This window comes from Triturus cristatus, chromosome 11, assembly GCF_964204655.1.
Source record: "Triturus cristatus chromosome 11, aTriCri1.1, whole genome shotgun sequence".
Taxonomy (NCBI): Eukaryota; Metazoa; Chordata; class Amphibia; order Caudata; family Salamandridae; genus Triturus; species Triturus cristatus.
In genome coordinates this window covers 663,572,261-663,599,765 of record NC_140594.1, presented here as the reverse complement: position 1 = coordinate 663,599,765, position 27,505 = coordinate 663,572,261, and the positions used below count along the sequence as shown (strand labels likewise).

Here is a 27,505-nt window from a genome sequence, read left to right as displayed (position 1 = left end):
TGCAGCTTTGAGGGCAGCTGTATTTTTTCAGTCACCAAGGATAATTTTACATTCTAGTGTGAGTAAAAGATCTGATAAATATCTATCTCGTACTTTTTTTCCAAGTGTGGATCAAAAGAACCCATTCATAAGAACAGAAATTCTTTGCGGGTGGGTTTGAACGAGGGTTCTGATGAGCTCAAGAACGTCCTTCCAGAATTTTGACAAGGATGAGCACTAAAAAAGCATTCCAGCACTCAAATGACTTTCATATTTCAATATACTAATTCACCACTAATCCTTTATGGGTTCCGGAGTAACGTGCTACTCGCCCAAAAAAGCAGTTCAACACACCATCAGTGGTAACCAGCTCTATATAAATGCAAACCTTTTTCCCTCTTCTATCCCTCCGCTAATCTTCTGAATCCAAATAACTGACTAAACTATCCACCACTCAAATTACTTTCATATTTCACTATACTAATTCAACGCTAATCCTTCTTGGGTTCCGGAGTAGCGTGCTACTTGCCGAAAAAGCGCTTCAACGCCTCGTCAGGGGTAGTAAGCGCTATATAAATGCAATTACCATACAACATAATATGGTGAAAATTCCAGCTAGTAGGAATTTTTCTAAATTTCTGCTTGTGCAGCTGGGTTGGGGTCCAGAATCCTCTCTGAATTTTACATGGTGTAAGAAGGGCGAGTGTGGGATTTTCTACCATGTCATGATACTTTTGGCTGACTGGCCCTCTCTCACCCATTAGCTTTTGCCTGTCATTGCACCATAGCTAGCCTGGGTTTGTTCCACAGCTATAATTAGTAAGGGACAGGATCTCTTTTCAAAAATGTCTGCTGGTTTCTTTTGTTGCAAAAGTTTACTCAGGCTTACCAAAACGTTCTCCCGCCACAAAAAACATTGTGACACTCTTGTACATTACAATACATTGTGACACTCTTGTTTCCCCTTTATTTGGCTTGACCCTGCACAGACCACTAGAGAGGCCCTCCATTTTTCTCCTCGCTAGTACCAAGAGATTATGGTGCAGTCACTTTAGTCTGTATTTTTTAGGTCTCGCCTGACCCAGTGCATGCGCTGGTCTGGCAAGACTTATTGAGAGGGCTCCAAAAAGTGCTACCAGGCCAGCCTAGAGCTACAGTGCATGTGCGCTGGCGCGCGCGCCACGCATTACCGCGATTACTTTCACTTTCACGGCCGCTTTGATGTTTGATTGTGATCGCGATCACTTTCGCGGCTGCTTTGCATTGCCAATAGGTCTCGCTTTTGGGACCTTACAAGTATTTAGTTATGCAACTGTTGCATGGCTAAACACTTATAAGGTCCCAAAGGCGAGACCTATTGGCTATGCCAATGCTTGTTTTTTTTGTGATCACTAAAACTGTCTGCACATTGTGCTCCTGCTCAGAAGCAGGCTTTTGGGCCTCTGTGGCCGCTCTCACTCCATTCCATTAAAACTGTAATAAGCACAGGTTCTGTTTGGTGGGACAGCCGCAACAAGAAAATCCCAGACACAGGCACATGGCAGCCCAACAACTTTCATCATTTTTTTAATAACGTTCTAGGCTAACAATCCGACACTAGTGTTGTGGTAACTACATTACGAAAATTGATCAGTTAAGAATTGATAAAACCATGTTGATTAGTGAGAATTAAATAGGCTTTGAGAAGGCAGACTAGCATAGCTTTATCCTAAGCCAGGACAATTGTTGCCACCCCCATACATACAGATGGCCTTGTTATTACCATTCTTTTTGACTTATGAATATTTTTAAGCTCAGTAGTGTCTTATCAATAATTTGAATCCAAAAATCTATTAAAGCCGCAAATGCCCATAGTCTTAAAAGCATGTCACATTCAAATTCTAGAATTTGTATATATGCGCCATCGTAAAGTGGATGTTATTAATGTGCTGTGCTATAAAGTGCATATTTATGTCTGGCCTTAGCCTAGGTCTTTTGATTTCACTAAAAGAAAACATGTTACATATGTATAGGTGCTTTCAGCCTCCTCCTTCATTCGTCTGTCATTCATATTTGTCTTCTGCCCGCCACAGCATAGGACAGTGGGTCTGCCCACTTCAGCCATTGGCTGCTTCATTTTGAATGATAAGCAAAAGACACTCAATTGATGGACGGAATGCAGAACAAATGAAAACATTCACCTCCAGTCAAGAGATCTGGGTTAAATCCATCATTCTTTTGCTCACCATGCCACCCCAGTTTAAACCTGGCCATATGCAAATCAGTCTTGACCCTGTGCCTCATGGGAACAGTCCAGCCCGAACTGCCTAGCCAGGTCCTTCCTGGACCGGAAACAAGCATCCTAGGATCGGTTTCGGGGTTTCACCCCTTTTCAGCCAGGATAGCTTGATTCCAGTGGCACAGTGAGCCCAGGACGCACATCTGGGCATACCTGGCGCTCTTAGGACGGGAAAGCAAAAGACGCACAATTGATGGACGGAATCCAGAACAAATCGAAACATTCACCCCCAGTCGAGAACTGTGTCTGAACTGGGGTGGCAAAGTGAGCTAAAGAATGATGATGGATTCAACCCAGATCTGTGACTGGGGGGTGAGTGTTTGAAAAGTTTCAGCACTCCGTCCATCATCTCCTTGTGTTTTGCTTTGTTCGCCCTAAGTTGGCAGGGTATGCCCAGATGTGGGTCCCTTGCACACTCTGCCACTGGATTCAAGCTAGCCTGGCTGATGAGGGCTGTTAGCCCGAAACCGGTCCCAGGATGCTTGTTTCCGGTCCAGTGAAGACATGGCTCAGCAGTTCGGTCTGGACTGTTCCCATCGGGCACAGGGTCAAGACTGATTTGCATATAGCTGTGTCTGAACTGGGGTGGCAAAGTGAGCTAAAGAAAGATGATGGATTCAACCCAGATCTGTGACTGGGGGTGAGTGTTTGAAAAGTTTCAGCACTCCGTCCATCTCCTTGTGTTTGCTTCATTTTGAATGATAACATTCTTCTCTTTCACACGGAGCACATCTCACTCAAAATAGTTCTGTGCCAGGAAGTGTTAGGTCAATATGTGATTTTTTGAGTTCCATAAATATTTTTGGTTCAAGCCATTTTTTTCAATTGCTTAAGGCCAGGCAGCTGCTCCAAAAATAGTTTTACAAAAACTGTCAAACCAAAACGACCATTGACAAAGCCAAAAGCTGGTAGCAAACCTACCAATTGGCTTTGCCAAAGCGTCTTTTTTAAAGTGCTTCTGCTGAAATGTCTTTTGCATAGAATGGATTACTGATGGATGTAAAATGGTGAAATGGACAATAGAATTATATCATTGCTTTCACCATCCAACACTCTTAGTTAAGTCACTCATGATCCCCATTAATCATGAGACCCCTTCTTGCTTAATAACATTTTCCCAGACTGCAGAGGCTTTCATTGCAAGCTTTCATTCAGCAAAGGTAGAGGAATTATGCTGTCCATCTTTTGTCACTCCTTCGCCAGGCGGTTAGCAAGCAGAGAAGGAATGATTGATCAAGAATGGACCTCCCAGCCCTAGACATGACTGACATTCTGGTAGGTACAGTTTTAGCTGGCATTTTCAAGCTCTCTCTCATTACTCCCCTGACAATTACTCGACCTGGGCCCAATAATCTTGTATCTTGTAGGCATTCTGCGAACCTATGTTCCACATACCCTTTTGATTTCTACAATGCAAACCGTTGCGACTAGCTTCTTGGAACCGAGTGAGGAGTGGCGTAATGTAATACATCAACATGTGGTATAATGCTTTGAGTGCCAAACGTTGCCCCCTTCAATAAATTAGCGTCTTACGGCCTATTGCCTTCAACTCTGAGTTTAAACTGACTCCATCTTTGTATTTCTCGGAATGGATCGTCTTCAGCATGTAGGAGAGCTGCAAAAGTAGTTGCAATCCTTTTCCATATTGCAGATTTCTGCAAACAATAGATGACTCAAGATATTGCCTCATGATAGGCTAATAGAGAATTCCTCAGTTGCAGATATTCATAGAAAGAAGGCTCTGCTGAGGCTGTCCAAGTTCAAGGTGCAATTCGGTAAAAGATTTAAATATATCACCTTTAATATCTCCCAGTTTCACACTTGCCTCTCTATGGACAGTAATTACAGCCATCTGTTTTCTAATAGGGGTAATTAGATTGTGCCACAGAGTTGTCACCTGAGACTACACAGATCTTTTATCTCTAAAGCAATACATCTACAACATTTTCTAAATCACGAGATATTGGCATTAAAAAAAAATATTTAGGATGCCCACACAGCGGGTTTTCTCCTGCATTGGAGGCCGACCTTTTCTATATTTAAACAGTTGTCCATTCCTTGAGACAGCTCTTTATCAATCGACTATATCATTTACAACACTGTCATAATTGTAACACATTTTTTGGTGTGTGTTAGGACCCAACCACCTCAGAACAGAGTACAGTGAGTCTCTTTCCTCTACCCATGCACTTTTACTGACTCAGTTTAAGCCTTGAAACTGTAGCATTTGAGAGATTGAAAAATGTCATGGCCAGGTAACACAGCACTGCTTTGGAAAGGATCTGGCACTTTAGTTATGATTCTCTTAATCAGATTTCCCTTTCCGACAAGAGACCAAGCAACCTGTCCCAAGCCTCAGTCAGCGTCTTGATCTGTATTGAAAATGTGGCATATTTAACTGTTTTTATCTTTTTACAAATGCTGACGGGTAGCATTGTGTTTTATGTACTCAAATTCTTAAAATCCGCCATCCGACTCAGATCCATTTGCAATTAACTAGCTTCTTCTCTTTTACTGTATTGATCCTGGTTGAAATATTTTATTGGTACCGCATGAATGATATTGGAGCCATTGAATTTTTGCACTCCCATTGGTTCAAGTTATTTTTTAATTCGCTGGCTGATCCCTGTGAGGATTGTTTTTTAAATTGATGTTCCTACTGTACCACTATATTTAACATGTGCTTTTATGGTTTTAATAGTCTAAAACTGAATAAAGATTTGATTTGATTTTGAATTAACTGTAAATATAGCTGTAGTCTGGTCTGGACAGCCTTGGCTTAAATCAGCCAATGGTGGCTGTGCTTAAGGCTGTCCTTGCTTCAGGGAGTGGCAGTGCCACAGATGAGGCTAGCCTGCCTTTACTTATTTGTTGTGACTTGCGTGAAATAAAATGTGTGCAGGTGTCTCACAATTAGTAATGATGCAGTGGATCTGCATGCTATTTCATGCAAAATATACAACTGGTCTATTTACAGTCAGTGCAGTCATTAATATAAGAACCCTCCGAAATCTAAAATGGGTCTGGAGCTTAGTCCTGGCAAAGACCTCCTTAAGTTTGCTGGCGCGTAACTATCTTTTCTTTAAATCAGTTCAACCCTTCACTTACAAAGGTGGTCTCGAACTCCTCACCTGTTGTTCTTCAGTTCAACTGGATCTTTGCCACAGTTTTGGAATGGTGCACAAGTCAGTATCAAATTTGAGCACCACTTATTATATTTAGTCAATTAATGAGTTTAGATTAATTTTAAAACCTTTATTGTTAGGAATTTGGTTTATAATCTCTTTATTCAGATTAGAAAATTAGATAAATAAGTTATCTGAAAGAGACTATTAGTTATAGATTCCTTATTTTAGAATTACCCCCAGGCGCCAGACTGGATCCGGAGAATCTTTTCTTCAGCAATACCCCTGTGTGTCGGTAGGTGGCATCTGTCGACTCCATGTCTGTCGTCGGCATCGTGGTTGCTCGGATGGTACCAGGGTGCCTACTTGGACGCTTCCCCTGCGCTCTAATGTAAGTTCTTTCTTTTATCACAATAGTCTAGTGCAGATCCGGAGAGAGTTTGCCCCTTTGTCATTTTTTGACGAAACTTTTTTTTTGTTTTGTCGATGTCCTTTTTTCAAGTCCTCGGCTCTTGGTGTGCGAGGGATGTCCCATTGTCGAACCTGATTGAAGCCTTGTGACTCCTGTCACAAACTGATTTCTGTTACGGATCCGCACTTTGTGTGCCTCTGGTGCCTGGAGCGTGACCACGACCCAAAGTCGTGCACTGACTGTCAGGCCGTGAATCCGAAGTCTTTGCGGGAGCGATCCCAAAAGCTTTTGGAGGCCCGGCAGTTGGCTCCTCATCACTTCAGGTCTCGCTAGAGGGAAGGTCTCGAGACCGGTCGCGGAGCCATCACCCCTCGTCAAAATCTTCTCACTCATATCGGGTAAGTCGATGCACAAGAAGAAGGTGGAGAAGCACTGCCGCTCTTTGCCTCTGCCTGTCGGTTGGCCAGTGCGGGAACTGGAGCGTCGTCGCTCTAAGGCTCCTTCTCCTGTGCCTGATTCCGGGATGACTCCGCGCCTCCCCCCCATTTCTGGGAGCCGGGTCGTCCCCTGCCCAGCTTTGTGCATTTTACATCTTCATCTTTGGGCAGCCCGACTCCACTAGTCCGCCTTCGGGCCCCGCAGAGCCGGTTTGGGGCCCTGGGCTTTCGATGCCAGTGGCTTCGGCCCCGTGGCTGTAGGGTCCCCATGGATCCAAGGCCTGGATATGGATCGACGCCTCTCGACCTTTCCACCGATCACAGCACTGAATTCTCCGATGTCGGTCGTGCCCCCTGCCGACGTCGTCCCAATCCTCATCCCCGAGATGGACCTGGAGCCGGATAGACGTCAGCCGACGCTGGTGGGTACTTTTGTTCCCTTGTTAATCCTAGGTGTTCCCTATCGCCCTGAGGGTGGAGATGAGGACCGGGAGGGTTCGCTGTACCCTTTAGCAGACCGGCTGGAAGAGCCGGACTGAAGAGACAAATTGGGTGAAGCCAGTGGTCTGGATACCTCCCCAGACTTTGGCATGCTTTCTTCCCTTACTGTGGCTATGGAGGAGGGAGCGTCCTATGCAGTGGTTTTGCATAGGGCAGCTGAGGTCTTGGGCCTGGAGCTCCCTACGGTGGAAGTCAGGACTAACCTCCTGACAGAGGTGCTTCAGCCGGCAGCAACTTCCACTGAACGTCTCTTGCCCTTTAATGAAGCCCTCACGGATGTCCTTCTGGGCACCTGGTCCAGACCCAGAACAGGGGCTCATGTGGAACAGACGATTGCCAGCCGCTGCTGCCCGGCTGCTGGTGATCCCATTTCCTCTCCCAACACCCTTCCCCCGAGAGCTTGGTGATCTAAGCCTCTAACCCCCCCCCCCCCCCAATAGGCGCATTCCCTTCCACATCCACGGATAGGGAATCCAAGAAGCTGGATCGAATTGGGAAGCGTATGTTCTCTTCCTTCAGCTTTGGGCTGCGGTCCATGAATACTGCATGCCTCTTGGGCCACTATACCCATACAGTTTTCGATACGGTTGCGCAGGTGCTCCCTCAGTGTCCGAAGGAGCCCCAGGCCATTCTCTCCCAGCAGTGGCGGACGGGAGAGATGCAGCAAAATTCACAATCTTCTGTGGACTGGACAGCGTGGACTCTCTAGGCAGCACGATTGCCACGTCAATAGCCCTTCAGCGCTACGCCTGGCTGAGGACGTCTGGTTTTTCGGGGGATGTTCAGGCAAGTTTGCTGGACATGCCCTTCGATGGCCATCGCCTTTTTGGTGACAAGGCGGACTTGGCACTTTAGCGTTCTAAGGATTTTTGTGCTACGGCCAGATCCTTAGGCCTTGTGTCCTCCACAGTCTGCCTTTCGTCACTTTTGTGGCTACGGAAGGGGCATCCCACCACGTCCGACCCCGTCCACCCACCGGGCCACGCAAGATGCCCAGCCTCTGCGTGGCCACGGACGTGGGACCCAGTGAAGTGGTTCTGGGAACCAGCGGGCAGGCCAGTCCATCCTTTCCCCCCCTGCATCAGCCTCCAAACCCTCCTAGTCTGACCTTTGAGGGCCATCAGCAGCCAATGGATGGCAGGATTCGCCATCACCTCGCACGCTGGCAATTCATCACGTCAGACAGGTGGGTTTTGCAGATAGTTTGAAGGGGATTCTCCCTCCCCTTCCAGACTAACCCTTCCTCCATGCCACGGTCTCTCAATTGCTTGTCGGAGGATCGTTTGGCGCTTCTCGCCAGGAGAAGTTTCAGCTCTCTTGGCCAAGGGAGCTATCAAGAGGGTACTTGCGTCAGAAGTAGGTTGTGGTTGGTATCCCACTACTTTGTGGTACCCAAGAAGGACAAAGGCCTGCGTCCTATCTTGGACCACAGGGCCCTCAACCGCTTCCTCCGGAAGGAGAAGTTCAAAATGCTATCCTTGGCTCAGGTCCTGTCTGCCTTCGACCCTGGAGACTGTATAGCAGTGTTAGACTCGCGGATGCTAATTTTCACATCCCGGTCCTGCCTTCCCAAAGGCGTGCCTACGGTTCATGGTACGCCACGAGCAGTTTGAGTTCACCGTGCTCCCCTTTGGCCTTACTAGTGCCCCTCGGGTTTTCACGAAAGTGATGGCGGTGGTCGCAGCTCATCTGCGCAGATCGGGGGTTCCTGTCTTCCCCTATCTAGACGACTGGCTGTTGAAGACTGGCTCGCCCCAGGCGGTCGTCTCCCACCTCCAGAATACGACGGGCCTCCAGCATTCACTGGGATTCACTATCAACGTGCAGAAGTCACACCTGAATCCCTCTTAGTCACTTCTTTTCATCTGAGCTGCTCAGGGCACAGTGCAGATTCAGGCTTATCCTCCAGAGTAGCGAGTCTGGGACATTCGGGCTATGATACTGATGTTTCAGCCTCTATCCCAGATTTCGGAGAGAATGACTCTGCGGCTGCTGTGCCTCATGGCCGCGTGCATTCTGCTGGTAGATCGAGCCAGATGGCGTAGGCGGGCTCTGCAGTGGGACCTGGAGTTCCAGTGGGAACAGCATCAGGGGAATCTTTCAGACAACATGGAGGGTCTGCGCATCAGCTGCAGTGGTGGTTAACAAACCAGAATTGAGTCAGAGGCAGCTCCCTCTTCCTTCCCCAACCAGACCTTACGGTGGTGACCGATGCATCACTCCTGGGATGGGGCAGCCACCTGAGGGAGTCGGAGATCAGAGGAGTCTCGTCTCCGGCGAAGTCCGGTCTCCAGATCAACCTGTTGGAGCTCCGGGTGATTCGCCTGGCACTGAAGGCATTCCTTCCCTCCCTCAAGGGGAAGGCAGTGCAGGTGTTCGCAGACAACACCACTGCCATGTGGTACTGCAACAAAAGAGGCGGGGTAGGGTCGTGGACCCTTTGTCAAGAGGCTCTTCGCCATTGAACATGGGTGGAACATCAGGGCATAACCCTGGTGGTTCAATACCTGGCGGGTTCTCTGAACACCAGGGTGGACAAACTTAGCCGTCGGGCCTGGTGGATCACGAATGGCTTCTTCACTCAGAGGTGGTGCGAGGTATCTTTCAGTAGTGGGGAGAGCCTTGGTTAGATCTGTTAGCCACCGAAGAGAACGTGCAATGTCAGCACTTCTGCGCTTTGGAGTTTGCAAGGTGGCACTCTCTCTGCGACTTTTTTCGTCACAAATGGAGCTGCAGCCTCCTGTATGCCTTTCCGCCTGTACCACTTCTGCCCCGAGTGCTGTAGAAGATCAGGCGTGACTGGGTCCAACTCATTCTTGTGGCACCGGACTGAGCAAGAAGAGTCTGGTAACCTGAGCATGGCCATCGATCCTCCGATTAGACTGCCCCTTCAGGAGGATCTTCTGTTGCAGCAGCAGGGAACAGTCCTTCACCCGAACCTGTCCAGCCTCCACCTCCTTGCGTGGAGTTTGAGCAGCTGCAGTTGACCACTTTGGACCTTCCTCCTGAAGTTTGTAATGTTAACTTGGCAGCCAGGCATCCCTCCACTAAAAAGGTGTACACCTGTTGATGGACTAAGTTTGTTGCATGGTGCACAGCATAGGCTTTGAGGTTCTTTTATTCCGTCTTTCTTTGGCCCAGCAGGGCTCTGCTCTGGGCACTCTTAAAGGCTACCTGGCAGCCATTTCTGCTTTTTTTTCGGCTGACAGATCAGCCCTCTTTGTTCAAGTCCCCTATTGTAAGTCACTTCTTTAAAGGCATTTTTCATTTCTTTCCTCCATCTCCTTTCATAATGCCTCGGTCAGACTTGAACCTTGTCTTGACTTCTCACCTTATGTATGCTCACTTTGAGCCTCATCACAACTGTCCTCTCAGGCTTCTCACTCTGAAGACTGCCTTTCTTGTTGTCGTCACCTCTGCTCGCAGAATGAGTGAACTTTATGCCCTTTCTTCTAAGCCTCCTTTCCTTTCAGTCCATCCGGACAAGGTGGTGCTCCAAACAAGATCCTCTTTCTTGCCTAAGGTAGTCACTCCCTTTCACATCAGGCAGACTATTACTCTGCCCACCTTTTTCCCCACCTCTGCACCCTTCCAAGGAGGCGGAGAGACTCCACCGTCTGGACCCAAAACATGCGCTGTCCTTCTGCCTTGACCACACAAAAGATTTCTGGGTGGATGATCAACTCTTAGTTTGCTATGTCGGCGCAAAAAAAGGTAGGGCTGTTCAGAAGCGTACCATCTCTCGATGGGCAGTCCTTTGTATCAAGATTTGTTACGGTTTGGCCTGTGGGGCTGCGCGCTCATTCCACTAGAGCTACGGCAGCAACCACTGCTTTGTCGCAGAGAGTTCCACTCATCGATCTGTCAGGCGACCACATGGGCTTCTATGCACACGTTTACCAGACATTACAGCCTGGATAGTCCAGTCCGGATGGACGGCTACTTTGCTAGTTCTGTTCTCCAGGATTTTCTGGTGTGAACTTGGTTCGCAGGCCGTCCTCCAGGGATGGTATTGCTGGGGTGGTAAACAACGTTTACCACAAAACTTTTTCCCCGCAGGGAATCACAACGCGGTTGTTACAATGACCGCGTTGTGATTCCACATACCATTACTCCGCAAGCCGGAACAACGACTTGCGGAGGGGGGGGGGGGAAGGTGTTGGATTTAAAATCCAACACCTTCCCTAGTGTCCGCACAGACTGGAGTTGGAATAGTAAATTATTCTACTCCAACATCCAGCGCCCCCCCTCCGCAAGTCATTGTTCCGACTTGCGGAGTAATGGTATGCGGAATCACACCGCGGTCGTTGTAACGACCGCGTTGTGATTCCCTGCAGGGAAAAAGACGGCGGGAATGCGACATAGATTCTGCTGGGGTATCTATTGTAAGATAAGGAATCTATAACTAATATTCTCTTTCAGATGAACAAGTTACTTGCCTTTGGTAACCATGTATCTGTAAGAGACATATATTAGTTATAGATTCCTTATTGCCCCACCAATCCTCCCCACTCTGCGAACTGACTTCTAGAGTTAGGGACACCCTTATAGGGTCCTAGTGTGGCGCACCAGTGGTCAGTCTTTCATGGCTCTGCGCTTCTGGCGTGGAAAGTCGTGTCAGAACTGACTTCAGTGCACAGTGGCAGTGTCTAAGTAGGCAATGAGATGTCATCCCGGCAACCACCACGACGGACATTGTAATTCTCCGGATCCAGTCTGACGCCTGGGGGTAATTCTTATGTAAGGAATCTTTAACTAATATATGTCTCTTACAGATAAATCGTTACCGAAGGAAAGTATCTTGTCCTTTTAATATACTCTTGGTATTTATTACTGTGAATAAATTGCATCTAAAATCTAGCCAAATACAATGAGAACATGTAGCTCAGGAATGAAAGGAAGCATATTAAAGTCGGCACATTCTACAAAGATGACATGTATAATGAAGCTAACGTGAATTATTTAATACTGCATCATTCAGCATCTTGCCAATGTGCGTGTTTAAGACCGATCGAAATAGAGGCAATGTAGAAAATGGAGAAATGAGGCCTAGTTTAGCTTGACAATGTAAATACGATAGAAATGGATGCTTAATACAAAAAAATAATCATGCCCATCAATTCGCATGTTAAATGAAAGGCACATTTTCCATTTTTCCTTGTTTGGGGGCATTCCTCGTTTTTTCATTTTCACAGGCTTATTACATATATTAAGCTCATTTAACTTGCTCCATCAAATTCCTTTAGGGATTCCGACCAGCACGTCGAGAAGATGAAGCAGCGGGTCAATTCTTCAAAAATTAAAGAAAGTTGACTTGCATCCTCACTAAATCACTTTTTAAAAGTACATCTCAAATCCCAAGGATTAGAAAATATCCCCATTGAGATCACTTTGGTGGCAGCATTTGCATTTGCAAAACATGTAGTGAGGTACAAAAGATAGTCAGATGGATTACCCCTTTATTGAGGAAATGGCAAACCAGTTGACCACATATGTTTTTCTGAACCTGTTGTACTTGATTCCTTATCCAAACAGTTTTTTCCCCTCACCTTTTTATTATCCATATATATGGCCCCACTGGTTAAAATGTCCCTCCATGCCCCAGAATAAATAAAATGGTACTAAATTTGTGACAAGATTGGGGTGGGCTTCCTCAACACTTTTCAGAGTGCTCATGTCTTTTTGGCTGGCCGTCTTGCTACGGCCAGTGTTGCAGCGCGGCTATTATAAAAACCTTTCCTTATGACATCAACTCAGAAAAACCCTTACACCGCTTGTTCATCGGTGGGACCCACAACACCGAAACACACACTCACTCAGTTTTCTGGATCAGTGATAAGTAGACGAGCTGCAAGACATACAGGGTACCTTGTTAATATTTTTACCTAAATAATAACTATATACATTTGACTATGGAATTGTCGGTTCTAAACATCAAGGTACTCCGCTATGTGGGTCGATGGACCAACTAGTAGGAATCCGTTGATGACGATTAAGTCCAGCTCAATCACAATTAAAACCTTTTAACAATTATTGATCATAACTTTAATTCTAATAACCCCAGACTCAGTTTGAGTTAACATGAGAATTTATCTAGATTCATTGAATAAATTGAATAAGCAAAATTTTATTAGACAAATATTCTAAACATTATTTTCATAAGCATTTAAGTAAAGATTTGAATAGAAACGGAAAATACTCATTACCCTTGGCCTTAGGGCGATGAGGAGAATGATTCACCAGAACATGAATCGAAGATCACAGGATAGGTACCCAAAACTGACTGACTGTCCCTCTAACCCCCTCGGACGTATTCCTCCCAGGCTAGAATCCCGCGACGGTCTCGTTCCTTTTCCCCATCAAAGTTCGAAGTCCAAAATTGTCAGTCTTTTCAGCATCAGGAAGAAAAATGTCTCAACAGAGTGTTGTGTTGAATAGATCGATGTAGAATAAGTGCTCCGAACCCTATAATTGTAAGCACAAGCTCTTTTATACCCTTTCACTAACTTGCTATACCCAAAATTTAAACTTTTTAGGGGCTACATTCATCCTGATTGGTCCATTGGAGGGGTGGTCATGGTCACCTCATTGTCCTCCTTGCGTGAACCGGTTCTGCAAATAATCCATTCATACAAAACTCTTGTGATTCATCAAGTCCACAAGTCCTTTTTAACTTTAATATATTTGCAACATATTTCGATAGTCATGAATTGGTTCATCTTCTGGAGTTCGAGTCTCCCATCTGTTCCCAGGCTTTCATGCAGAATTTTTTGGCACAACTCTTGTCTTAGGTCAGTCTGTCCTTGACATCTCTCACTCCGGGCATAGGCCACACACTCGTGACTGGAACTTCCACTCTGCTCATGCGCGGGGGATGTTTATTCTGCGCACGCAATCACGTCTCTCGACAGCGGCCATTTTCCCAGCGAGGCCTAGCAGGCCCGAACGGAACTAATATAAAACAACATAGCAAAAATTAGACATAGAAAATAAGCCCTTCTGTTTACCACCCACCATTCTAATGACCCGTGTTAGGTGTTACCTAGCATAGGTGACATTTGAAGCCATTTTACTTACCATCTGCATTCTTTGCCACAATATATTTGACTACAAACGAAATACATGCAATTTACTTCCTACACGAATCACAAACCTATGTTAATTTAATTTCACATTTGTAAATAAATTAGATTTTTGCAATGCCAGTTAGTATCCCGCGTGTAGTGTCTAATTAAAGGTGCATTTATTGATTAATTCATGCATTCAAACAGGTAGTGTTTTTGAAGGTATGAGGTCATTAACTTCGAAGGGGGTACAATACTTTGTTTTTCCCCTGCTCCATCACCAGCCAGACATGCGCACTTTAAAACCTCTAACCCAGCTGTCTAAATACATCTGGGTTAGAATAAGTGCAGGGCTTTAGTGTCCTTGGGAGCGGTGAATGAGTCCACTCCCTCCAATCAGGGTGCTGCATTTACAGCATAAGAGCAGCGCCAGGATTGGTTAAGGCACTTCTCAGGGGCTCGAGCTGCAGGAGGAAGACGTGCTGCGAGGAAGGGGTCGCAGTTGGACATGTCGCAGGTATTTATTTTTTGTTACCCACCACCCATTTGCCTGCCTACCACTCCCCCGTAGATGCCAGCCGCCACTGGCTGTACAGCCCACATATGCACCAAATTTGTGTGGTTCTTAGTCAGATCAACTTTCATATTATCAGGGCCCTCAGTTATGTGGCTAAAGTAATGTTGCAACAATGCATACACCTATTGTTTTTCCTGACTATCTAACCTGGGCTGACTAATCTCTTCATTAAAGACCAGGTGGGCCCAGTGCTATGTGAGTGAGTTTACAAATGGGATATTTAGGGAAAAGGAGCAATGAATCACATTACGTTCAGTGTGAAAGTGCAAATAAGCTATAAAGTTTGTTGGCCTTTTGTCTAGATAGCTGAATCTCAAGTGTTTTGCAGATTTCGGAAGAGCAGGTACTGATCCTTAAAGGAGCAAGAAATTCCTCTGTAAGTTTTGACGTCAGCCAGGCAAGTTATCACGTAAATAATGAATCTGGGCTCAGGGCCAGCACCTACATAAACATTGTTCAAACTGGTTTTTAGGCCAATAACTGAGAAGTACTGCCTGAGGGGACAGTTATAAAAGCCATGCATCTGTGTTATGCTACCCATTGAAGACAGGTTGTCTTTCAGCACGTTGAGAAATTCAAGAGCTCTTTAACAGCTCGGGACGGCCCTTGGTAATCTCATGTTTGTCAAGTATGTTCTTATTGCTCACAGATTAGTGAAGGAGTGAAGCTAGGCTCCGAAGCACATTTTGTAGTGTTCGCAATTGATGCTATATTATTTGAGGTTGCTTTTAAGGCTGTATGTTAACTCTGTGCAGGTTGCTGTGACTGATTGTTTCACATACTGTATGATAGCCGTCCTCCAATAGTTAACATTGTTTTTGTATTGGAAATTTTAACAGCCTTTCTGTGCTTCAGGTAGTCTTGTTTTCCCATGAGAGGACGTTACCTAGCAGTTTGGTTGGACTGCCCATTTTGGAACAGTGCAAGGACTAATTTGCATATGGTCGGTTCCTGTCTGGAGCAACAAATTGAAGAAAAAATTATACAATTGGATTAAAGCATTTTCCAGAGGGTATTAGAATAAACCTTTCTGTCCAACAACGTTGGTTTCAGTGAGTGTCCTGGATTTGCTTGTTCTGTTCTGCTATTTAAATAGCGTATCTGTTTTCCATATTGTCAACTGTTTTGACTTCCCACTGTTCAGGTTACCTTGCTCAAAAGAGTTGTCTATAATCTCCATGCAGTTGGAAGCACATTACACCTTTTGACTGCTAATACTAAAAAAGCCGTTTGACCTGATAGTTCCTTTGTGTGTTGAGAGCTTGTTAGTTTTACCTCCCTGGCAGAATGTAGGAATCTGTTAGGCCTGTGCAGATGAATTTGGGTTCTTATTCAGAGGAAATTCTGTGGCAGCTGTGCCTATAGCCCCAATGCAACAAATGCTGTGTTTTCTTTCCAAATCATTGAAGTCCTTTGGTCTAATACACAGCCGAACTCTACGCCTTCACTGCAAAAGTATACAATTTTTGCAAAATATATTATGTTCCAGTATTTAGTTAGATCTCACGTTATCGAAACTTTGCACATTATGTGCAGGTCGCCTGCGTTATTGTCGCTTAGTTACGGCTCATCGCACGTTTTGCAATTCCGGTCCTAAGTACCCCTCGGACCATGTTCTCCATTAACGACCAGCCAGAACTCTTAGATCCTCTGCGGTCTTGTTGCCACACATTCCCAGGTTTAGTCCTTCCAGGTTGGGATGCCTTTCATTTTCTCTACTGGCCACCAAGGCATGGAATCTTCTCCTTGTGAACCTGCGCTGCACCAGCAATAAGATACTGCTCAGTGTATTTCTAAAAATTAGGCTATTTGCTACTTTAGACTGTTGGCTGGTTTGTTTTATCTTTATATAGCACTGGTACACTCCTTGGAGTAGCCTTAGTGCTCCACAAAGTCCAGTCAATCATTCCTTCATTGGAAACTCTTTGCTGAACATCTCCTCCCAATTCCTGAGACATACGCTTAGTTTGTCTCTTAGGCATAGCACAGTATACATTACCAGGGAAAGGTCTAGAATATTGAAGAATCTCCATGGAACATCTATCCCTTTATTCTAACCAGTCCCGCCCAACCTGAAATCTTGAGTCGCTATGGGAAGACTCTTACTGGCACAGGAAGGCAGATCTATCTGAATGTCATGGGCTTAAGAGTAAGTCAAATGACAAATAAAATAGAATTGACTTTTCCGTAGTCTGTGCTCGAGACATTTATGATGCATACAAGACTCCCTCAGATCAGATTTACATCCATGAATGATGAATATGCAGACAGCCGTAGGGTGGGCGGAGTTTGCAGAGTTTCACTCCGCGGAGTTCCATCCACAAAGTGGTACTTGCTCAATATCAGAGTTAAAGCAGCAACGAGGTCAAATTTAAAATTTACAACTTGTCTGTAATACCTGGCCGGAGCAATTCATGGAGAAAATGCTATCACTACATTTAACTAATTAATTTTGCGAGACCTGTTGGGAGGTCGTAGGATTGCAGAGCTGAGTTTGTAGAAAAACAACATGCGCAGCTACAAAGTATATATATATATATATATATATCACGCACCAGTTTTTAATGGTGGGTGTGACCAGCTGCAAGGAAAAGGACCTTGGCTTCAACGCTTGAAGGGGCCTTAAGATGGGAGATATTTTGAAGTACAGCAGAGCGACATGACCGTGGCAGAAATCAAGCCGGGCAGATATCAAGAGTGCAGCCATCTCGGATTCTCCACGCCAGGTGGAAAGGCTGTACATTGAATGTTGTAATCCTTTTTCTGTTTGTTTGTTAAATTTTATAATGATGATTTTTCTTATTTTAACATTACAAACTTTGGTATATTTTTTGAAGTAATGGATAATTTGCTTGCTTCTCATAGAATATTTTTTTTACAGGAGAGTGTTTTTTAATCTGTGGAGATTTTAATGCTTTGGTAACCATCGAAAGCTTTGATTTGGAGTCTCAGATGTGTACTCAACCCGATCTGTCATTTGAGTCTATCAAGAGGGGGCAAAAGTTGGCCAATTGTATTTTGGAAAGGGGCCTAATTAGTACCCACAAACGTAGTCCATCTGAATACCATTCTGTACTGCAATTGTTTTGGTCATGGCTGTTTCACAGTCATTGACCATATTTTGATATTCAGATCTCAGATTCTTTTAATCAATAAATGTGAGACTGTTAATCTTTGCTCTGGTGATCATAATCCCATTTCTTTAATATTGATTGCTCTTTGATCCCTATTATAACCTGGTCTGTTATGGGTATCCAAATGTTTACCAAGGATAACAACAAGAGATTGGTTTGGAAATTGCGAAACAAAACATAATTCCTTTCAGTGCTAATCAACAACTATTATTATTTGAACTTTACCTAGCTAAGGCATCAAGGGTGTTACAGGCTTTTGTTAATTTATGCTGTATAGTGAAAGATATGCGTCTGAAACCAGTGTCTATGGAAAAGCCAGTTCCCAGATGGTTTGATTCCTGTAGCTCAGCTGCGAACAGAAGGTTGAGCAGCACATTGTCTTTTATATCCAGGAATAATGACTGGATCAGAGCACGTAGGGCTAGTTATAAATGTAGTCTTCGCACTTAGAAGGAAGAGATTAGGGCTAATAACCAAAGTACTCTTTTGGAAGCCAACGAACTTCAAGATGCCAGACTTTTTTGGTCAGCCATAACCCACGTTGGATGCTCTTCCACAGCAAGACTCCTTTGAGTGGACATGTTGCTGCTGAACGATGGGTACAGCATTTTTCTGCAGTCTACTCCTTGCCCAGTATGAGTTCCAACCATTTTAAGTGCTGTTCACATAAACAACCATAGCACCCATTTGGTACAAATCAGGCAGAATGTAGGGAGGCAGTCGGTGCCTGCTCTATTCTACGCAGATGCTGCTTTATTAGTTTAGACACAATTGGGTCTTTAGCGGCTTTTGCAGTCTTTTTTTTTTTTTATACCTTTTTGACCAATTTGTGGATATCAATTATAGTAAATATGGTCACATGATTTGGGGCGATAAGAAATCAGATGTGAGACCAAATGAGTGATGGAAATGTCTTGTCAGTGGTTACCAGTTTTCCTTCCCTAGGTATAAACTTTGACACATCCGGAACCTGGAACAGTAACATCACTGTTAGATGTCTAAACTGTGTTAAAATGATTGGTGCTCTTTTTAATCGAACAGTACCTAAATAGCACATTTAGCAATATACAATACTCAGCGCATCCCTGTGGCGCCAGGGCTGGGATACTACAATGCTGTATTTCTTCAGACTGAAGAAAACCGCTTTTGTTGCAGGTTATTACCCCAACCACCCTGTTGTCCATATTTTGTGTGCCACAAAGAGCTTGGGATGAGTTATAGTGAGGATTTAATTGGGCTTGCTCCTTAGAAACTGGTTGCAAATGTGGGGCAATCAAAAGGCGATTTTTAATCAACTACTTATTCTGGACTACTTGAACTGTGACAAGGAAGACCTATTCCATGGCTTTTGCACATTAAATCTACTTTTCTAAGCCTGGGCTGACCAGCCTTATTTGATGACCCCCAAAAGCATTAGGAAATCGGATGTGCTTTGGCTGAAAACTGCTTTCCTTGAGGAAAGAATAAGTCAGGGGGCAGTGGTGGAGTCTCAAAAACCCCTCAATGGCTGTAGAACATTATTTGGTTACCACACTTAATCCATGGGAATGAGGGCTGCTGTTGAGATTCCGATTCGAAACTATCAGAAATTGTCTGTGTCCTATTAGGTCAGCATTGGGTTACCAATGTACCACCTTGTCCTGTGACAACCCACCTCCCCAACCTTGTTTGCATTTCGCATTTTTTTGTGTGGCTTTTATATTAAAAACACTAGATGGTTTCTCATGACCGTATTGAAAAAAAGTGCCACTTTATACAATATAGGCGTGCCTTACTGATTTTACAAAATGTGTCACCCTAACATCTATACAGCGGTTGGATCGTTCTCTAAGTGTGCAGTTCGTAGTAGATCCAGTATGCAATCTAATCAGGTTTGTGGTTTCAGCTGTGATCCTTGTTTTTTTAATGTTCTTTATTGTACCTTGCCCTGTCATGATCAATTGTTAACTAGGGAACTTGTAGGCCCTGTGTATGACGATGCTGAAGATACATAAATTGTATTATTAGTCTATATTCACTGGTTAGCAGTCATACACTCGTAGTATGTTGGCATCTTGAGAAACGTTTTGAGATGGCTTTCTGATTTATTTATCGTAGACGATGGTAGTTGCCCCAGCAGTGGTACCATGAGCTTTTACTGATTGTTCGGATGGAATTTGATTGCGTATGATATTTATCTATTTGTGATCCTTTTTGCTCTCTGCATCTAATGGTATTTATATGTAATGGTTGTAGCTATTTGCTTGTGATGGAGTTGTTGCATTTTTATGTATTTTATTATTTATTTTTAAACCGCATAACGTTTGTATTGATTGATTGAACCAGAAAATCAAAGAGAGAATGCTAGAGGATACTGCAATGGTATGTGCTTGTGGTCGACATCCCAATGTGCAATACTAACTCCACCAATGGTTGATACCCAGAACCAAAGATTTATTTTCCCCAACATGTTTTTTGAAGCCAACCAAGAGCTTGGGAGAGTAATCCAAAGTATGTGAAGTTACAATTGCTTTAAGTTGCAAAACTATTGTAACAGATAAGTAATTTGTTTCATTTTTTCACATAAAAGTGATGAATTTGTTTTCAATTTCGAAGACTGGAAAATAATAATTTTTTTAAAATGGTGTGTATACTCTTATGTCTAAGGTGCTGCTCACTCTTGTTTCTAGGTGTGACTGACAAATTTGAAGCCTAACAATGTACTAATGAATTGATATCCACAGACGCTGGATTTAAATTTGTTGTCATTTTTTGCAAAATATCTTGATAAGAAAAAACAACGGAAATTCACTTCAGTCCCTTTTCAGTGTTGATGCACATGTCTTCCGGTGCCAACATCCTCTTCATGTCCAGTTAATTCTTTTTTCAGTTTGCAAATATCTCCATTATACCATTGCTCACATACTTTTTACATTGTTTGGAAATAGTAATTGAAGGTGATTGCATCATAGTCTGCCATTGTGGGTGTATGAGTGCCTCCACCTATGGTCAACGCTCTAATTTCAAAACTATTGTTACTGGTAAGTAACTTGCTTCATATTGGCCTAACAAATTATATCTTTTGAAACCGTTTTATATAGAGATCGTGCAAAAATGAGTATTTGGCTCTGTACAATACAATCGACATACATTAGGTGCATGCATTTTGAAAAATGCTGTAGCCATATATGTAATGATTTGCCAAACTCCACGCATTTCCCAAATCTCCAGTTGTACAAATCAGATGTCCGGGATCCATGTATGGCGCTCGGAATTTCAGGTACATGAAGATCAGAAATAAACTAATCTTCAGTACCTGAAGATCAGTTTATTTCTTACTACATCACCAACAGTCAGCTCTCAAAAGACAATCAGTTTGTGAGAACCACAAACATTAACGCTTAAACCAGGGTGTAAGTGATGAAGATACCAAACAGGGGCCAAAAAAAGGAAAGAAATAAAGTACAATAAATGCATTTTCTAAAAGCAAAATCACACTTCTCAAGATTGCAACACTGTATTCCTGAAAAAGAAGGGCGGAATAAAGCAGAATATACCACTTGAGTCTTGTAAAGGGACTTTGACAGAAATTAGAACGAGCCCCAGAATTGTTAATTTATGACAGGCTGGTGAGTTTCAGAAGATGTTTAATGAAGCTTGTCTATAGCAGTAGAGTGTGCATTAATGCTATTGGCGTTCCCTAATGTTTATTCATCTTTCAGAAGGGAGATCAGAGTTCTCCGTTTCATGTTTTGACCAGACAGGGACGGATGTTAGTCTTGAATCTTGATTTCTTAATGTAAGTTTGTGTTTTTGGGATGATAGAGTTTCTCACAAAGTTCATTACAAAGAAAATATTTGAAATATATGCATGTTATTTGTACAGCACGTATCTAGCTAAGGGGCTGCAAAGGTAAATATACTGTCAGTGAGTGTTGTCAGGCGGAGCTGGTTCTCGAAGCAGAAGTGTTCTGTTACTGGTTTATGATGCAGTGCTCTTTAAAAAGGTGTATCTTCAACTGATTATTAAATTGGAGGAGGGTTATGGTGGTCCCGATGGATACAGGAATTTTGTTCCAGCTCCTGGGAGTACAGACTAAGGAAAATTACCCTCCTGCTTTCACATTCCGACCGTTTCCCCATTTTCTGCCAAATCTTTTAGCTTGTAATTAATTAATTTGATTGTATGTTTTGTGTCCCCATTGGCCAAGAAAACAAGCTGATATATTTTCTTCCCATGCAGGTTTAAGAGGGGTTGTCCTTCTATCTGTTTCCTGCCTAATACATTAACTTTGATAAATGTAAAATGTGATTGGAAGAACCCTCATGAACACAAAGTGGATGCTTTTTGTAATAAGGCTATTTACACTTCTTTTGTTTGGATCTGCTGGCTCCTCAGGTTATCCATCACTACGGATAGAGAAGAATGACCTGAAAAGTGTCACCCTCATGGAGGCCAAGGCAAAAGTAAAAGATATTGCCATTTCCAGGGAGCGGGTCACTCTACAAGATGTTCTGCAAGAGGGTACGATACTTGCTTTATTTTTTATACCTGGGTCTTGATGCAACGTGAAAATACTGTGAGGCACTTTGTTTTTTAAATGTATCATTTAGCTGAAAGCAGTACAGTGTGCATCAATAAGAACTCCATAGCCTTGTCAAACGATTAAATCATTCAAGTAAAAATTCCCTTTTGGGCTGAATGCCTTAAATGTGATAGTTGATTGAACTACTTTTTTAACATCTTTGCAAGATTCTCTGTCTCCCATTTTGCAGAAGGGGGTCATCAAGAATCCTCCTTTGTATCGCTTGTGTTTACTTTAAAATGTACTTGATCCCTTTCAGTTTCTTCAACCTAATTATAAGGAGACTGTGGCACCACCCAAGAAGTACCGTACACCATTGCAAATAATTTAATAGTGAACACACGCTTAATGTAAGTTTCTTGTGTATGGGCTTACGTGCACTACTTTGGCATCTGAAATGTTAGCGAGGCCTTGGGTTAAAATAAAAACCAAAACCCTGGCTGATTCAAAAGAACACATTTCTGTACGCATAGCCCTTGGATTTTCTACCCTAGACAGTGCATATTTCTTAAACCTTGTAGATCTGCAATTGTCCTGCAAACTTCTAACTTGCCAGCATTAAAACATTTGCAACATGAATCCTTTTCTGGATTCACTTGCTTTGTATTATTCCTTCATTTAGTGGTCAAGTCCGGAATTGTGACCTCCTTTGGGCTTTTTCGACCACCATTTGGTCGGAAGTCGATCCTCTCTATGCTCCAAGACGTGTGCCACGTACGTTCCTGTGCATTGTTGCCATCTTCTGATTCTTTTTTTCGTCGTTAGGTCTGGACGCTAGATGGAGGAGCTAAGAGAAAAATTTGAACAACACGACTGATAGTCAGTACTTCCCTGTTTTTCCTTTCAACTATCACCGAACACCACAGGGTTTCAAGGCATTGGTGGACCCCTTCTCAGTACTAGGGGGTCTCATCGGACCGGGAACAAGTGGCTGGAGAATGTACTGAGGCGGGATGGAAGGGGGGCATAGAGAATACCCCATTTTGAGGTCTGCAACAACTCTCACCACAATTTTGCACAAAAAGACCCACATGAGATCTGCACTTGCGAGGCTTGTGCTGAATTCTAACCCAAGACACTGAAGGTGAAGCAGAGGCCATGCCTAGCACACTATTTCATGGTTGAGCAGATAAAACAATAGTCTTTGAGGAATCTGTGCCTGTCAAGCGAGGAAAAGGGGGAGAACCCCAGAGGACCCGAGATGGTGCAAGGAGGAGAGTCGGACCCCAAGGAGGGTGTCATCAAGGGGCTGGAGGCCACGACGAGGGCAGCAAAGAAACCTGAGCACTGAAGAACCTGAAGGTAAGTAAATAAGCCCCAGAGGCCCACTGACTGATTACGCTAAGCGCGCCCAAGTGCGGACATTGAAATCTTTGACACTTGAAGAACGGCCTAAATCCAAGGAGCCCCACGTGTCCTAATAAAAGGACACCGAAAAGGGAAAACCCTCAGAAAACCTCCTCGACACCCATAGGTATCAAAGAAAGGTAGAAGCAAAAGGAGCACAAGCCAAAGAGCCACAGACTAGATGGATGAAGGCACTGTTGCTGACCAATGCTGAACACAAGGGGCTCCAAGTCGAGCAGAAGAAACAATGGTTTAAAGCCAAAGTGGCAGTACCCTTGCTAAGGAAGAAGGACTTTGACGCGTCCCTCAAGGAGGTTTGGATCCTGCAGAAGCTGTGGAATCCGAAGGGGGGATAATGTCTGCAAGAAATCACTATCTCTACCTCCACCTCACCCCAACTCCCCTTGACGCATGAACCACATGAGTAAGAACAAGGAAAGGTCTTCAGCTATGAAGATGAAGACTCTGCTACCTGTGAGGAGCAAGAACAGCAGGATCTCAACACTGAATCCCCAGAGGAAGGTATAAACAACTATCCGTCAAGACTTGCTGCCAGAAGACCTCTCCATGTGCAATGGAGAGCAGCTGACACCTGTCTGATTGAATTGAATGTGGAGGAGGGTTCCTGCTTTCTCCTAGAGAAACAAATGCCATTCCAGAAGGCGACCCTTTACCTGCCCATGCTACCAAGCATCCTCTACCAACGAAAGGCCTTTCTGGAACCAGCAGCGGTGAAGGCGGTTACTCCGTGCATCAAGCAGTGTACACACTAGTTTCAGGACCCCATTCGTATAAATGGCACTGTGCCAGCTGATTCTATCACAGTGGCAACAGCAATGCACCAACGTCAGTTGGCCCACCACCACACAGAATGAGCAATAAGATTGTCCTAGTGAGCAGGAAGATGGACGGAGGCCACAACTCTGTGGATGATTACCAACTGTAACACCCTCCTCAACCACTATGAGCACGAACAATGGAATGAGCTGGAAGCTCCCATGTCACTGCTCCCCAGAAGAGTACAAAGAGGGCAGAAGCGTTCATGCAAGAGGGCACGAACATCACCAAATCGTGTCTAAACTCGACACGGCCAACACATCAAGCAGACAAATATGCACAGGAAAACACGCAGGCACTTATAATTGAGAGCCTCATTGTTAAAGACTGAGGTACAGGCCTTGTGCATCAAGATGCTTTTACTGGGAACTCTTTGGGCAAGCAGTGAACGGAGACTGTAGCAGGTTAAGAAGGACCATGAATCTGCAAAGGCAATAGGTGACTTACAATTCCAGAATTCTTTAAACAAAGGAACATGTTTACCAGAAGAGACTCGGGTAGAGGAGGCTACCAACACAGAGCTGTTCCCAACAACGACAGGGGTTTGGGCAACAAACAGACAACTGCCCACACAGCCCATCAACAATGGCAGTAGACCGCACGACAGCCCTTTCGCGGAAGAGGAAGTAGGAGAGGTCAATCCAGAAGAGCGGAGGCCAGTCAATCAAGTGACTCTCGCTGGCAACACCCCCCAACACAAAATACCTGTGGAGGGAGAGAATTGGGGGATTACTCTAGGAGTGGAGGTCAATCCCCTCCGACAAGTGGATACTGAATATAATAAAATATGGCTGCTGAATAGAACTCTTCGAAAGACCACCTCTTGCACCACTTATGAGTACACCGCTGTGAGGAGAGCAACTAAAACATCCACGCCAAAAGGCAAAAATTGAGCCATAGAGTTCCTCAGTGGGAGACCGGAAGAGGCATCTGCTCTGTATAATTTTAGTACCAAAACAGGACCTAACCCTAATAACAATTCTGGACCTCAGATACAAGTTCATAAAGGCCAAACTCTTAAATGACAACACAGCAGGTGGTAATATCGCGACTAAGGGAATGAAGGCTTCATGGCCATGATAGACCTAAAGGATGCCTACCTACATATACCAATGAATCAAGGACTCAGACAGTACTGCAGATTTATCATAAACAGGGTACACTAGCGTTCAGGGTGCTGCTGTTTTTCATCATAAATATGGAAAGCTCTCCCACAACCAGAACAGGATTCGGTGCTTCTAGCGGCAAACCTAACCTAGAGGACAACACAGCCCTAACCAGTGCCCACAAGAGTGAAAGCGGTAGCAGAGCAAACTCGCCTTCACCCGATTTGTCAGTCTCTGATAGTGAGGACTATAATGAACTTAATTGGCATGATGGCCTCATGCATTACCCTCCTACTGCAAGCAAGGCTACACAGGCAGCGAATCCAAGAGTGACAACTACAGATGGTAGCTGGCCGTTGGAAGGATCTAGTGGCTGCCACTGCAATAGTTCAGAATAAGATGGACTGGTGCAACAAGGAAAATGTAACCCTGGGGAGACTCTTCCAGATACCAACCCCTTCTTCAACCATAACTAAGGAATCATCCAGCACAAGGTGGGAAGCACACATAAACTACCTGAGGAGCAGATGTCTCTCGAGCCACACAGAGGTGGCAACACACATAAAACACCTGGAACTAAAGATCATGTTCCTATCCTTGATAGTCTTCCGAGCACACATGAAGAGGAAAACTGTGTTGATGAAGATGGACAACACAACAATGTTCTGCCAGCCCAAACAAGTAGGGACAAGAGCTTTCCAACTATTATAGCTAGCACAAGACCTATGGAAATAGGAAATTCAAAGCGCTACAACCCTGGTAGCAATAACACCTCCCAGGTATACAAAGCAGTGAAGCAGACAAAATAAGCATCCCACAGTTTGGAGCTAAAGCAGGAAGTATTTGACGATATTTTCGGAAAGTGAAGCATATCTAAGCATAGACCTCTTCATAAGTTCAAAGAATGCAAAATGCCAAGACTGCACCCAGATACCCACACCACCATTTCAAGGGGAATGCCCTGTCGATAGACATGTCATGGACATTTGGCTACGCCTTTCCACCGATTCCCCTGATCTCAAGAGTGCTAGACAAGTTCAGTAAAATGGACATGTCACTCACCCGCCTCGCCCCACAATGTGCCTGACAGACATGTTACTCAGCGCTTGTAGAGATCTTGGATTGAGAGAACACTCCTAAAAAACACAGAAGATCTGCTGTTAATTCAGGGGTGCCTAACGGGTCTCCCAAAACCGACCACACTCCACCTAGTAGCCTGATACCTGAATTCAGCCATCTCCAGCTCCCTTACATGACAATGGAAATCCTCAAAGAGGCAAGAAAACTGAGCACACAAAAATGCTACACTGCATAATGGAACAGATACTTGCACTGGCTCTAAGCGTCGCTGAAGGTTTGAAACCAGAATGGAGGACATCACCGTACTAATGTACCCTCACCTCCCTAATGGGCAACAGATTAATCTACAAGAAACTAAAGATTCACCTATCTGCTATCTTGAGTTATGCCAGAGGACTTGCAATTAATAGTTTCTTCAATGTACCAGTGGTGAAGAGATTCCTGGAGGCGTTAAAGAAGGTAGCCCCACCCAGAGTTTATTCAACACCATCGTGCAACTTAAACATTGTGCTCCTACAACTGATGACCGAGCCCTTCGAGCCTATACACAAGGCAGACCTCAGGTTCCTAAAACTAAAGATGGCCTTCCTAATAACCATCACTTCGATGCGCAAAGTCAGCAAATTACTATTTCTCACCATATTTGAACTGAACCTTCAAATTCATAAAGAGGAGGTGGTTTTCAGAACCAATCCATTTTCACGTCATCCAAAGCAGTTGGCCTTCTTTCAAGAGGCCAAGACAGGCCAAATAGACCCTGCACATTGAACGTGCGCAGGACACTTATATATTACCTACAGGAGGTAAAGAGGTGCTAAAATTATCTGTCTTGGTCATTAATATAAAGGAAGAGTGCCGAAGTACAGTCATGTTCATAATTTAACAATTGGCTATTAGTGGAAATGCACTTGTATGCCATTTATTAACAGTTGCATCAACATGTTTCCAATCCAAGGCAAGCCACCTTGCATGAAAGGTGAGGCACTGTCATTATTATATAACCTATTTGGTCACTGTCAGACCCAATATGGGGGAGGGGCGGCAGCACTAAGCCTCAGCCGTG

The 27,505-nt window shown here is 44.2% G+C and overlaps 1 protein-coding gene across 2 annotated transcripts in view; it reads left to right on the top strand.

The window, feature by feature from the left end:
• RYK (receptor like tyrosine kinase) overlaps positions 1-27,505 on the top strand; it is a 734,028-nt gene that overhangs the window by 450,960 nt on the left and 255,563 nt on the right. Inside the window, exon 8 of one of the 2 annotated variants that reach the window (XM_085634236.1) lies at positions 21,886-22,011. In XM_085634236.1, coding sequence (XP_085490362.1) covers positions 21,886-22,011 — 126 coding nt within the window. Of the gene's footprint in view, positions 1-21,877; positions 22,012-27,505 lie in introns of both variants that reach the window. The other variant, XM_085634235.1, reaches the window with a different exon arrangement.